This window comes from Plecotus auritus, assembly GCF_963455305.1.
Source record: "Plecotus auritus genome assembly, chromosome: 3".
NCBI classification, from domain to species: Eukaryota; Metazoa; Chordata; class Mammalia; order Chiroptera; family Vespertilionidae; genus Plecotus; species Plecotus auritus.
Window position 1 is genome coordinate 144315364 of NC_137772.1, and position 15523 is coordinate 144330886.

General features: G+C 38.7%; 1 protein-coding gene across 6 annotated transcripts in view; it reads left to right on the plus strand.

The window, feature by feature from the left end:
- Positions 1-15523, plus strand: part of SLC6A15 (solute carrier family 6 member 15) — a 66709-nt gene that overhangs the window by 20562 nt on the left and 30624 nt on the right. For 5 of the 6 annotated variants that reach the window (XM_080659217.1, XM_080659219.1, XM_080659215.1 and 2 more), the window contains 3 exons: positions 5333-5490; positions 5855-5981; positions 7123-7304. In XM_080659217.1, coding sequence (XP_080515343.1) covers positions 5333-5490; positions 5855-5981; positions 7123-7304 — 467 coding nt within the window. The remainder of the gene's footprint in view (positions 1-5332; positions 5491-5854; positions 5982-7122; positions 7305-15523) is intronic. The other variant, XM_080659218.1, reaches the window with a different exon arrangement.

Below are 15523 nucleotides of genomic sequence, written 5' to 3' on the forward strand. Positions count from 1 at the left end.
TAAGCCACAGTCATATATCCTTAGTGCTGCCAAATAGGGAGGAGGAGGCGGGAGAGGCTCCCGCCACCACCACTGTGCTTGCAGCCATCAGCCCAGCTTGTGGCTGAGTGGAGCTCCCCTGTGGGAGCGCACTGACCACCAGAGGGCAGCTCCTGCATTGAGCGTCTGCCCCCTGGTGGTCAGTGCATATCATAGCGAACTGTTGTTCCCAGTTGTTCTGCCGTCAGGGTCAATTTGTATATTACCCCATTATTATATAGGACTAGAGGGCCGGTGCATGAAATTCGTGCACGGGGGGGCGGGTGGCATTGGTGTCCCTCAGCCCAGCCTGCACCCTCTCCAATATGGGACCCCTTGAGGGATGTCCGACTGCCCGTTTAGGCCTGATCCTGGTAGGGTCGGGCCTAAACGGGCAGTCGGATCAGGATCGGGCCTAAACGGGCAGTCGGACATCCCTCTCACAATCCAGGACTGCTGGCTCTCAACTGCTTGCCTGCATACCTTCCTGATTGCCCCTAAACACTTCTGCCTGCCAGCCTGATCACCCCCTAACCACTCCCCTGCCAGCTTGATCGATGTCTAACTGCTCCCCTGCCAGCCTGTTAGCCCCCAACTTCCCTCCTCTGCCAGCTTGGTCACCCCTAACTGCTCTCCCCTGCTGGCCTGATCGCCCACAACTGCCCTCCCTTGCAGGCTTGGTCCCTCCCAACTGCCTTCCCCTGCTGGCCATCTTGTGGTGGCCATCTTGTGTCCACATGGGGGCAGGATCTTTGACCACATGGGGGCAGCCATCTTGTGTGTTGGAGTGATGGTCAATCTGCATATTACTCTTTTATTAGATAGGATAGAGGCCTGGTGCATGGGTGGGGGCCAGCTGGTTTGCCCTAAAGGGTGTCCCGGATCAGGGTGGGGGTTCCCTTGGGGCATGGGGCGGCCTGGGAGAGGGACCTGTGGTGGTTTGCTGCTGACCATGCCCCCCGGGGACCCAAGTGGAGGCCCTGGTATCTGGGATTTATTTATCTTCTGTAATTGAAACTTTGTAGCCTTCAGCGGAGCCAAGCCTTGTGCTCGCTCCGTGGCAGAGCCATTTTTGTTGGGATTTATTTATCTTCTATAATTGAAACTTTGTAGCCTTAAGCGGAGGCCAAGGCAGGCCAGGGCTGCAGAAGCTTGGCTTCCTCCATTGCTGGGGGCAACCCAAGTACTCTAGCTTCATGGCTGCTGCCATTTTTTTTGGGATTTATTTATCTTCTATAATTGAACCTTTGTAGCCTTGAATGGAGGCCTGGGCCGGCCAGGGTGTGCAGAAAGCTTGGCTTCCTCAATTGCCGGGGAAACCCAAGCCTCCCTCCTGCTCTCTGTGGCCGCAGCCATCTTGGTTGGGTTAATTTGCATACTCCCTCCTGATTGGCTGGTGGGCATGGCTTGTGGGTGTAGTGGAGTGATGGTTAATTTGCATATTACTCTTTTATTAGATAGGATATCATACATATTTGGTTCCCAATTCTGTAGTATTTGGGGACAATGTTTTGTTTTATAGAAAACTTTAAAGAAATTAGAATCCTTAGTTTTAAATAAAAATTTATACATCAACATGATACTGTATTTTTTTGTATTTGTGCATATAAATACCAGAGGATATTTAGCAAACATTTCTTAAAAATTAAGGGGGGTGGACACATACAAAGGAATAGATTGTTTGTGTAGGACATAATCTTTATAGTGCACCAAAGTCAAACTGAATGTTAACTAACATTTAGTTTGAAGCTTTATTATTTATATACATGGAAGTTGTTAAAATAAGCGTGGCTAAAAACCAAATATTTTATGTGCCTCATTTCAGTACCCAAAGGGTAGAAAGAATATTTTGGTATTTGACTCCAGTTTGTGATAGTTTTGTTGACTGGACAAATATATGTTTTTATTTTTTATGTTATTGCCACCTGCAAATCAAATGAAATAATATAACCATTCAATGTGGAATTTCTTCTTAGCCACTAAAGATAAAAAGATAAAAGTGTTATGGTGAGAATATAAAGTTTAAAATCTTGTTTAGTTAATTCAACCAGGCACAAAATAACAGGTTTGAAAAATTAGCCTGTTTGACAAATCTTCCTGTGAGGTTGGAATCAATAAATAGTCGGTGATGCACTACAGATCACATCATTCCACTGAAATTGTGAGCTCCTTAGCTAGTCGGTAACATCACATTAAATATTTACCAAATCAGCTATAAGCAGCTGTGCACTACCCTGCTTTGGGTTTCTCACAAATCACTTCATTTGCCCAGACTTTGAGAAGATGAAACCTAATTTTCAGACCTCTCCCCTTATGAGTCTTATTCATACTGTAAAGGAAGAAATTTTTCTTGACTGAAGAATCAGGTTACCTTCCATTTAATACAATTTTTGTCTTGATGGAGAGTTGAAAAATAATTTCATATTTAGTAATTAGCAAAATGGCTCTTCTTTCTAATTTTCATGTGAAAGTAGTCAAAATACCCTTCCTAATATTGTTACCTTTCTTCATATCACAAATACTAGAGAGTGATATTACAAAATACCAGTGGACTTTTCTCATTTCAAGATGGCTGTTAGAGTACAAAAGATTTTGCTCAATATGCCGTATAGCATTGAGCCTTCTAGGTATTCAAGTAGTATCTTCTGCCTGCTGAGTCAAAGAGCCTCGCTACCCAAATCTTACTTATTCATCTTTTTTTAAATATATATATTTTATTGATTTTTTTACAGAGAGAGGAAGGGAGAAGGATAGAGAGTTAGAAACATCGATGAGAGAGAAACATAGATCAGCTGCCTCCTGCACACCCCCTACTGGGGATGTGCCTGCAACCAAGGTACATGCCCTTGACTGGAATTGAACCTGGGACCCTTCAGTCTGCAGGCTGACGCTCTATCCACCTAGCCAAACTGGTTAGGGCCTTATTCATCATTTGAGGCACTTTATAAATAATATCAATAAAAAGTAACAAACCTAATGTAAGTTGATTTGTCTGAAAATATACTTAAAACACAATGGTTAAGCTTAGTAAGTTGTGTAACATAGAAGCTACCAGCTCAGAGTTTGAAATCCATTTGACTATGAAGCCTAGCTCTTTCAGACATTAGCCATGTGATCTTTTATAAGTTAACGTACTTTTTCTGGCTTATTTCCCACACCTATAAAATGAGGAAAATAATGGCACTTACCCATTGGATTCTTGTAAGGAATAAATGAGTAACTAACTACATGTAACAGGCTTAGAAATGTACCTGACAAATGGTATATAGTCATATTTTAGCCATGACTATTTTTAATTTGGAGACTAATAGAGTAATTTGAGTTAGAGAAAAAAGCTAAGTACCTAATATAATTTCTTGCATACATAACTGAGGAAAGATTTCCAATGAGTCCAGTCTTAATTAATTCTCTTTTTTCTCCCCTGGTCATTCACTCACACATAAACTCATTCATATTCTAGGATTTGATGCAGGTGTTAAAATGCACTTTCATTTCTTTTGGAAACATTTTCAGGTTATTAGTGTCTGAATGTTACAAATTATTTTAGAATTAGAAATTTGGTAGTTCTGTTTTATAAGCTATGCATCCATGCTTTACAGTATATACTCCTTTGAACAATCAATTCAAGTCTGAAAGACTGAAAGTCAGCCATAATGCAGTAATTATTACTGACCACTGTATTAGGAAAATTCTTGCATATGGTCATTATTTCAGCATTAGATAAATACTGAGATAAATGATTTGAAAAAATATTAATATATTAATGTTTAACTCTTCATCCGAATGCCCGAACAATTTGTATAGCTTCCCAAATCTATTTAATACCACTTAACACTTTTTAAAAATTGAAAAATGTAATAAATGGCCTTTGATTTAAAAAGGTAATTGGGCCCTACCCGTTTTGGCTCAGTGGATAGAGCGTCGGCCTGCGGACTGAAGGGTCCCAGGTTCGATTCCGACCAAGGTCATGTACCTTGGTTGCGGGTACATCCCCAGTAGGGGGTGTGCAGGGGGCAGCTGATCAATGTTTCTCTCTCATCGATGTTTCTAACTCTCTATCCCTCTCCCTTCCTCTCTGTAAAAAAATCAATAAAATATATATATTTTTTAAAAAAAGGTAATTGGTACAATTGATTGCATAACTCACCTGATAGTATCTGGTTGGACAAAACTCCAATAAGAAATTTGAATGTATGTCTTACAGGTTATTTAAGGAATGATTTGTATACATATTTTCATGTAGAAGTGAGTATAGGTTTCACATTTAACTTTATCAATTAATAGTCTAATATTAACTTTGTCAAACTGGTACATTAAAAATCACTATTTATATATCTTAATTTGCAATTTAGCTATAACGTATTTTTTAAGCATAGAAACTCTACTAAAAGGGTAATAGCATATATTTTATGATAGATATGAAGTGTCTTTGTTTCTGTCAATCTCACCACCCCATCACAGAATTTTGAAAAATAAAAAATTGCTTGTTTCCTAAAGTGTACTTTTTATATGAAGTATATATATGGGAAAATGACATTTCTCTGTGTTAGAGGTTATTTTATTTTTTATATTTTTAGTTGAAGCAGCATTTCTTCTCCTTTGTTGTTATTTAAGAAGAAAAGTCAGTTTTAGTAACATGAGATTTTTCATTTTAATTTATCTGACTTGCAGTACATGATTTATATCAACATGAATTTGAATAAAATTTAATAAAGTACTTCATAACCATTGTGTGAATAAGATTTCCATGATGCCTGGTCGGTGTGGCATAGTGTTTGAGTGTCATCCTGTGAAACAGGAGGTCACGGTTCCATCCCTGGTCAGGGCACATGCCCAGGATGCAGGCTCAATCCCCAGTGGGGGGCATGCAGAAGGCAGCCAATCAGTGATTCTCTGTCACCATTGATGTTTATATATCTCTCTCTCCTTCTCTCTCTTCCTCACTGAAACCAATAAAAATATATTTAAAGAAGAGATTTCACGAGTTTGTGAAACCTACTTGAAAAAATAATTAATGTTAAGGAGTCAATTATTTTTATGAAAAATTAAGTTGTTTACCCTTTCATTAAAATGAAACCAAGCTATTCATTGATACTTTTATCATAATTATTTTTTTATCAGAAATTCTTTGTAAAAGTCAAATTGAGGTTTAAAATACTAGAAAGTTTAAAGTAATGAAATTGCATTTTCTTTAAAGTCCTTTATACTTATTATATATAGAAGTTCAAATATAATCTTTTATGAGATAATGAGAATTAGTGTATTCTCAACTGTTAAAAAATATAATCTATTTTATTTGTTCTTGTCTCTGTAGGTGCATATCTTTTGCCATTTTTTATATTGCTTATCATGATAGGTATTCCACTTTTTTTTCTGGAACTTGCTGTGGGGCAAAGAATTCGGCGAGGAAGCATCGGTGTATGGAATTATATAAGCCCTAAATTGGGTGGTATTGGATTTGCAAGTTGTGTAGTAAGTTTCCTGATATACTATATGCCATATAATTTTTATAATGTTTGGATTTATATTATTTGTATTTAAATAAAAAATTTGTGTATTTCTACTCAACTGTTTAATTATCTTTTTAAAAAAACACTATAGGAACTTTTACTAATATACAAACCAAGGTGAAGTATATTAATATAGTTCAATCTTATTAATGCATGTTCTTAAGACCTGTGAGAGACCTTTTTTTTTAGAAGAGATAATGTGTTTTAAATGAAAATAAAATGAATAAGATTTTTAAAATGTTAAATGGGGTCATATACATATCATCTCATTGTTTCAAAGGAAGGGGCATCAGAGGTTTAATGTAATCATATTATTTTATTTGCAGGTGAGCATGTTTGTGGGTCTCTACTACAATGTCATCATTGGCTGGAGTGTGTTTTATTTTTCTCAGTCTTTTCAGTATCCTCTACCTTGGGATCAATGTCCTTTGGTGAAAAATGCTACACATACTTGTAAGACATGGACAATATAATGTTTTTATATTTAATGATTATAAAGTGGGTGAAGAAATGAGGTTTCAAGATTTTAAAAAATAATGTAGAAAAAATTATTATCATAACAACTTTACTCACATTTAGGATGCCATACTCAGAGAGAGAGAACTTGGGCACCATCTAAGTTTACTAGCTCTTCCCAAGTTAACTCTTCTCAGTTAAGTATAGTTGGTGTACAATATATTATTAGTTATATTAGTTTCAGGTGTACCATGTTGTGACTTGATATCTCTATAAGTTACAATGTAATAACCCCACTAATTCTAGTAATCATCCGTTACTGTGCAAACCTTTCACAATATTATTGACTACATTCTCCTCTCGAGTCGTTTTGCTGTGCCCCATGATATTAGGGTGAAATATGGTTAACTTTGACAGTCTTAAATTTTGTACACCTCTTTTGATGCTTTATAGTTTTTGTTGAAATAAAACAAAGGACAAAAAAAGTTCTATTGAAGAAATTGTTTTTATTTCATAGTTTTTCTATCATTTATTTTTGTATCTCAGAATGTAATAAAGAATATTTCCTTATAGTGATGTCCAGTAAATATAGAATATGCCTAAAATTTCCTTGTAGCCACAATTTAAAAATAAACAGGTGAAATATTTTATTTAATCCTATGTATACAAATGTTAACATTGCAACATATAATTAATATAAAATTATTAATGTAATAATCTGCATTATATTTATCATACTAAGTCTCCAAAATTCTCTTTGTATTGTATATTACAACACAGGTCATTTTGGACTAGCTTATTGCAAAAGTCACACATGGTCAGCTGCCAGTGCATTTGACAGCTGTGCCCCAGCAAGATAATTCTGGGAGTGGAAGGGACTATAAATTTTATGTTTTAATTACTTTGATAAAAAGCTCATGTGTTTTTACTAATAAATGTATGATAAGAAATATCAAAGAGGATACATGTTGTGATATTTCACTTTTTGCAGTTGAGTTTTTATTGTGAATTTAAATGCTTCTGTAGAATAGTAATACTTTCCTAGGAAATGTTGGGAATTGATTTATAGGCTTATTGGAAAAAAAATTCTTATTACTCTTTATAATCTGAAATTATTGTGTTATCTTTCTTTCTATAGTGGTAGAGCCAGAATGTGAAAAAAGTTCTGCCACCACCTATTACTGGTACAGAAAAGCATTGGATATTTCCAGTTCCATTTCGGAAAGTGGGGGCTTAAACTGGAAGATGACCATCTGCTTGCTGGTTGCCTGGGCCATGGTTTGCTTCGCTATGATCAAAGGCATTCAGTCTTCTGAAAAAGTTAGTATGTTAGAGACCCTCCTGATTCTGCAATCTCTGTGGGCAAACTGCAAGTAGTGCTTCGTTCCATGTAGTTAATTAAAGATTGATAAAAAGTGGTGCTTTTACGATATGTTTACATTAATAAAATGACATAAGCAAAGAGATGTGTATTATACCGAAATATAATTTATAATCTTATTTCATCAAGAGTTTTGAAATTTTTTGTCAATACCATTTTTTTTCTGTTTATTGAGTTTACCCTAATATTTTGGTTCTCTGATTATCAATTAGTTCCAAACATGGAAATTGGGCAAAGTGGTAGAATAAAGAAATTTTTCATTTTAGTTGTTTTATATCATTCATTTTTCTCTATTGTAGTTATTCTAAGGAATACTTGCATAAGATATTTTAATATGGTCTCTAGTGTGGAGGGTTTCTTAAAGATCTGAGCAGCACTAGGTAGTTATGATAATCTCAACAACACACTCAGAGTAAATGTAAAAGACTAAAGGGCATGCTTCCAGGGCAAATGGAAAATGTTAAATGGCTGTGGTTGAAAAAGACATTAAGTGAATTCTAGAAACTTCAAATTCTTTTTTTTTTTTATGAATACATTAGGGAACTAATTGTTATTCATTCTTTTAGTTTCATATTGCATTTTTTCATTATTACTATCATTGTTTTAATGCTCTTATATCTCCTGGCTGGACCATAGCAAGAATTTATTATTGATTCTTCTTTGCCTTTAATAATCCATCTCTACTATTTTTTTTTCTTTCCAAAGCATAGATCAGATTATATATCTTTCAGGCTAATATATTACCAATCACCAGCATATACCAGTAGAAGTGGAGATAATAGTAATAGTAGTAATAAATGATGATGGTGAAGGTGACTCCCACAATGATCAGAGCGAGAACAATAACAGAAGCCAATATTTATTGCAAGTGCTTTTTGCTCTAGGAAATGTGATAGGTACTTTATATATTTTATCCCATTGAATTCTAAAGAAAACTCTAAGAATTAATTACTATTCTCAGGCCTTCTTTACAGATATAAAACAATTTTGAGAAATTAGGTAATTTGCCCAAAGAATCGTGGCTAGTAATTACTACCTGGAGTTACACCCAGCTCTGTCTAAATCTAGAGCCCATATTATTTAACTAGAGGCCCGGTGCATGAAATTCATGCAAAGGGGGGTGTGTCCCTCAGCCCAGCCTGCACCCTCTACAATCTGGGACCCCTCAAGGGATGTCCGACTGCCCGTTTAGGCCTGGTAGGATCAGGCCTAAACAGGCAGTTGGACATCCCTCTCACAATCCAGGACTACTGGCTCCCAACTGCTCACCTGCCTGCCTTCCTGATTGCCCCTAACCACTTCTGCCTGCCAGCCTGATCACCCCCTAACCCAGCCGTGGGCAAACTACGGCCCGCGGGCCGGATCCGGCTGTTCTATCCGGTTCTCTTGCTCTCCCCTTCGCTCCTTTACTTTGAATTTATATTAGATCACACAAACACTCCATCCATGTTTTTGTTCCGGCCCTCCGGTCCAGTTTAAGAACCCATTGTGGCCCTCGAGTCAAAAAGTTTGCCCACCCTTTCCCTAACCACTCCCCTGCCAGCCTGATTGATGCCTAACTGCTCCTCCTGCCAGCCGGTTTGCCCCTAACTGCCCTCCCATGCAGGCTGGGTCACCACTAAATGCCCTCCCCTGCAGGCCTAGTCACCCCTAACTGCCCTCCCCTGCAGGCCTGGTCCCCCCCAACTGCTCTCCCCTGCAGCCCTGGGTCCCCCCCAACTGCCCTTCCCTGCAGGTCCAGTTGCCCCCAACTTCCCTCCTCTGCCGGCCTGGTCACCCCTAACTGCCCTCCCCTGCAGGCTTGATTATCCCCAACTGCCCTCCCCTGCAGGCCTGATCACCCACAACTGCCCGCCCTTGCAGGCCTGGTCCCTCCCAACTGCCCTGCCCTGCTGGTCATCTTGTGGTGGCCATCTTGTGTCCACAGGGGGGCAGCCATCTTGTGTGTTGGAGTGATGGTCAATTTGCATATTACTCTTTTATTAGATAGGATAGAGGCCTGGTGCACGGGTAGGGGCCAGCTGGTTTGCCCTGAAGGGTGTCCCGGATCAGGGTGGGGGTTCCCTTGGGGCGTGGGGTGGCCTGGGCAAGGGGCCTGTGGTGGTTTGCAGGCCGGCCATGCCCCCCGGCTACCCAAGCGAAGTTCCTGGTATCTGGGATTTATTTATCTTCTACAATTGAAACTTCGTAGTCTTGAGCGGAGCCAAGCCTCCTGCTTGCTCCATGGCCGCAGCCATTTTTGTTGGGATTTATTTATCTTCTATAATTGAAACTTTGTAGCCTTGAGTGGGGGCCAAGGCAGGCCAGGGCTGTGGGGAGCTTGGCTTCCTCCATCGCTGGGGGCAACCAAGGCCTCCTGCTCTCTCCAGCTCCGTGGCTGCTGCCATTTTTGTTGGGATTTATTTATCTTCTGTAATTGAAACTTTGTAGCCTTGAATGGAGGCCTGGGCCTGACAGAGTGTGCGGAAAGCTTGGCTTCCTCCATTGCCGGGGAAACCCAAGCCTCCTGCTCACTCCGTGGCTGCAGCCATCTTGGTTGGGTTAATTTGCATACTCACTCCTGATTGGCTGGTGGGAGGGGCTTGTGGGTGTAGTGGAGTGATGGTTAATTTGCATATTGCTCTTTTATTAGATAAGGTTGCAACCCTATAATGTCTCTCACTGCCATATTTTTTTACACCATATAGTTAATAGTTTTAGGTTCGAAATCTGTGTAATTCATGTTTGCTTCCTGTTACTTCATCTTAAATTTAAAATGATGATTTTAACTTGTAAATCACAACTAATTTTATATTTACCTTCCTGCTGGAACTCCCACACTATTTTTCCTTTGGAAAAATCAATGTGATAGGTAAAACATCTAAATATCTTTTCATCTTTTTCTGAATGTCAATGTACAATTAAATAAGTTCAATTAATTGGTTCAATTTAGTATCTTCTACCATTCTGAGATACATTACAGTCATATTTCAAATAAAGGAATAGATTCTTAAGTCACATCTAACCACATTTACATATTTCTTAAGATAATGTCATTTGGAAGAAAGAGAACCAAAAGTAGTTAGCCAGAGAAGTAAAAAAATAACTTTGTGCTGAGTCTTACTGCCACAGTTTGTTTCTTCTTAATCTGAGCGTGTCTTACCATTCTTTTTAAAAAAATTCATCCTTTTCTTATCACAAAATTTTGTGGTGATTTTTCTTATGTCATACAATATAACTTATGAAAAATTTAATATAAACTTATATAATATATATAATTTATTATTTAAATAAGAAGGTTTCAATGGCTTTGGGGCAATATTTGAAGAAAGAATTCAGTAGTCACAGATGAGGAAAAAGCTGTAATTTGAGCAAAGATATGAAAATTGAAATTGTCATAATTCCTCAGTCTGAAACAAGTTAAACTTAATAGGGAAATGCGTGCTAGGAATAAATATAAAGCTCTCTGTTTGCCTGTGAAACAAAAAGAGCCTCCAAATAAATAATCACACAAGTACAGGATAGAGAAATATAATTTACTAGTGGCCTGGTGCATGAAATTTGTGCACAGGGGGTGGAGGGTTCTCTCAGCCCAGCTTGCCCCCTCTCACAGTCTAGGAGCCCTCAGGGGCAGGAGGTGACCCAGCAATCAGGGGAAGATGATATCCCCATCACACTTCTGCTGCTGCCACGGCCGGAAGTGCAAGCTTCGGCCGGCCCTGGTTACCTGAGTCTTGGGCAGCCCTTGAGCGTATGGGCAGCCACCTTCCAAGGCTTGCCTGCACCTTGGGCTGGCCCTGGGTAGCTGGGGGGCTGAGAGGACTGGGGGACTCTGGAGGCAGGCACCCCAGCAGGGCTGAGGGGACTGGGCGCCACCTTCTTGTGGCTGTGGGCACCGCCATCTTTGAGAGCATGGCAGTCAATTAGCATATTCTCTCTATTGGCTGTGGGCACTGCCATCTTGTGACAGTCAATTAGCATATTCCCTCTTTATTAGATAGGATGGGCAATATGGTTTAGAGGTAGTATATGAAAAAACCATTTAGAGAATTTAGCAGTTAAAAGAAGAATGTGAGTCAACTTGTGTTATGCTTTGTCAACACACACACACACACACACACACACACACACACACACACTCCACAAGGACTAACTAGAAACTTCATGAGATAAAAGGAGTATGATAATGTCAGTCTCCTTTGGGCCAGTAGGCACAACTCAGCTGATCCATGCCTATAATACTGGATTTTACTGAAATCTTTATTTCTCCCTGTATTATGGAGAGAAATTTTAGCCCTGTGATCACAATCTTCACCTAGTTGAATAAAAAGAAGAATAAGGCTTAATCTGTGCTACAGAGAAGAGAACTATGGTCAAATAGTGTGGATTATGGAGAGAAGTGGGGTAGTGATAAATCCTCAAAGAAAGGAAGACTTTTCAGGAATCAAGCCTGATAACAAGGAAACTAGATCTCTCAGTGGGAGTGAGCATGTCCCTTTGTTACAGTCTCTGTTAAGGGGATACCTGCCCCAAGATGAACTATGTAAATGAGAAGTTCTAATTTTTCTTTTAACTCTAAGTTAATACTTTTTGGCCTGTACTACTTTGCCATTATTCCTACTACTGTGCTAAGGACTTTGTATACATTAGCATGTGTAAATCTTTCTATCAATCAGGTGATTTGCATGGTTTTATCCTCATTTTCCTGCAAAGTTAGCGTGTATAAGGAGAACAAATAATTGGCTATGAAGTCCTCAAAGAAAATGACTTTCTCAAAGTGTGTTTATAATAAGCATTTTAATATTTAAAAACTAACAAAATGATTTCATATGTTCTATGGTCTTCATGGTTCAGTGGAATGGAAATATTTCCATACAATGTTTTTATTGATAAACTAATCTCTTACTGAAAGACATTCCAGTTGTCAAGATCCAGAAGGTCTTAAAATTAGCCAAAGAAACATATTTCACTGTTTAATTTTTCAGTTCTTAAAAGTGTTTATTTTCTGGAAGAGGTAGTCAATCATTCATCAAATCATTTAATATATATATATATTGATTGAGCACCTACTATGTGCCAGGCACTTGTTGTGGAGATAGAGGGATGAACAAGGCAGACAAAACACCTGTCCTCATGGAATATCCAGTCTAGTGGCAGAGGAAGACAATAAACATATTTGAAAAATAATTTCATTTAACAATGCATGAAATAAAGTGTTGTAAGGAGAAAGTGTAGACTTTTACATATAGTGAGGTAGACGAACCTATTTTTAATAATAGTAGGCAAATATTTTGTATGATAAGATTATACCCATACTAGTGGCCCGGTGCATGAAATTCATGCACGGGGGTGTAGCCCGGCCTGCACCCTCTCCAATCTGGGACCTCTCGGGATGTCTGACTGCCGGTCGGACATCCCTCTTGAAATCTGGGACCACTGGCTCCTAACCACTCGCCTGCCTGCCTGATCCCCCCTAACCACTCTGCCTGTCAGTCTGATTACCCCTAACTGCCCGCCCCTGCCAGCCTGATCACCCCCAACTGCCCCCCCCCGCCGGCCTGCTTGCCCCCAACTGCCCTCCCCTGCCAACCTGATCACCACTAACCACCTCTGCCTCAGCCCCGCCACCATGGCTTTGTCCAGAAGGATGTCTGGAAGGTCTACCAGTCTAATTAGCATATTACCCTTTTATTAGTATAGATAGAGGCCTGGTGCATGGGTAGGGGCTGCTGGTCTGCCCTGAAGGGGGTCCTGGATCAGGGTGGGGGTCCTTTTGGAGGGTGGGGGCAGCCTGGCGAGGGGCCTGGGGTGGTTTGCAGGCCAGTCATGCCTCCATTGGGGTGAGGGTTCCCGCTGGGGGGCCTGGCTGGCCTGGGCAAGGGGCTGAGGGCCGTTTGGGGGCAGTTTGAAGGCTGGCAAAGCCCCCGGCTTTGTCCAGAAGGTCTCCGGAAGGTATCCCGGTCTAATTAGCATATTACTCTTCTATTAGTACAGATGATTAAAGATAAATAATTTGAGTTTAAAAACACCATCTGGACACCTCTGTAAAGAGCTGGCTTAGGATTCATCTTAAATCTCAGAATTTAATAATTAATTTTTTGTTGTGTGTATGTGTATGTTTGTGTTTTACCTGTGAACTACTTAATATTACTTTAGTGTTTAAATTTTGGGCCATTACTTTTCTCCATGTCACATTAAATATGATTTTTTAAAAAAATATTTTTATTGATTTCAGAGAGGAAGGGAGAGATAGAGGCATCAATTATGAGAGGGAATCATTGATCGGCTGCCTCCTGCATGTTGGACCAATTGCCCTTAGCTGGAATCGAACCTGGTACCCTTTGGTTCGCATGCCGACATTCTATCCACTGAGCCAAAATGGCCAGGGCTAAATTTAAAGTTTTATTGTTCCTTTTAGGAAGATATGCTAGAGTCTTTTCATTGAATCCAAATCAGGGTCTTTAAGAACTCAAATACTTGTTGAACTAGTAAATGAAAATTGAAATGATTCTGACAATATAATTAGTTCATAATTTTAAAAATACTTCAGAATAAAGATGAGTTTACTTTTTAGGGAATGTATGCATAAAGGAAAACTTTGTATAAATTCTGTACAATTTTTTGAGTATTTACTATATGTTAGCAATTAATGAATATGAAAATATGAATAGGGCACAGTTTTGTCCTCATGTAACCCATAATTTAATGGGTGAGATAGATAATTACAGCAGAATAAACGCAGTAATAGAAGTATATCAAAAATGCACGATAGGCCATGGCCGGGTAGCTCAGTTGGTTAAGAGTGTTACCCCAATATGCCAAGGTTGTGGGTTCAATCCCCTATCAGGGCACAAACAAGAATCAATCAATCAATGAATGCATAAATAATTGGAACAACAAAAAATTGACCTCTCTCACTCTTTCAAACCAATAAATAAAAATTTTAAAAAAGAATCAACCAATGACTGCATAAATAAGTTGAACAACAAATTGATATCTCTCTCTCTTTCTCTCTTTCAAATCAACAAATAAAAAATTCATAATTTAGAGGTAGTCACTGAAATTAACATGGATTTGGGGGACGTTTTCATAGAGAAGGTAACTTTGGGGCTAGAGTATGTGTTTCAGGAGAAAAAATAATGGATGCATGGAAAACAGCATGTACAAAGCCCAAAGATTGCTGAGTACACATATCTTTATGACTTTTACATACAACTTGTGCAGCTCTTGGGAGATGAAACTTGAAATGTAAGTTGACTTAGATTCTAACAGCAGATGGACTGTTAGAATAATTGGCTGTTACATAACAAACAATGTAGACCATTTGAGGATCTTTAGCTGTGCATTGACACCATCAAATCTTTACTTTAGAGAGATCATTCTAGTGTAGTTGATGGATTTCAGGAATGAAGGGAAAATCTGGAGGTTAGGTAACCAGGAAATTATTATTACTGATGGAAACAATGAGATATATGTGTGAATTCAGTGGTAGAATCAATAATTTTGCTTGATGAGTTGGTTATGGAACATGGGCAAGAGGGACTTATTATGGGTGTGATTAACCTGGACAAATAAAAGTACAGGAAGAGTCATTTCTTCTCTTAGTCTCTAATTTGAAGTTATATTAAGAACATGCTGATAATGTGTCACAGTTATTAAAAAAAAAACATAACCTATTCAGACTACTTTATTGTGTAGCCTTCATTTTCACTTTTAAAGTAAGTCGAATTAATGAAAATAAGTCACTTATGAGGCAGCAAATTTGAGTTCTGTTAAAAAAAAAACCACCTCTTTTACAAAGTAAATTCTTACTTCTGGCTAGCATTAAGATTTGTGAAGAAAAATCATAAAAAAGAATAGCTTTGATTCAAGTGAGATCAAGACTAAAGTAGATACATAAACTGGCAAATTTAAAGAATGCTAAAAGTAGGCAAGAAGAATAAGAAAAAGTACTCCATTTGAAGGCATTCTGATCTCAAGTAATTAAGGAATTAAACCAATTTGAAATAATTATAAAATTATGCTTTATTATAACTAATTAAATTAAAATATCAATTTTTAAGTATGTTGGGATTTTATTCATAACTAGAGGCACGGTGTTTGACATTTGTGCACTAAGGGGGTGAGAGGGTCCCTCAGCCCGGCCTAGGTCCTCTCGCAGTCCAGGACCCTGAGGGGT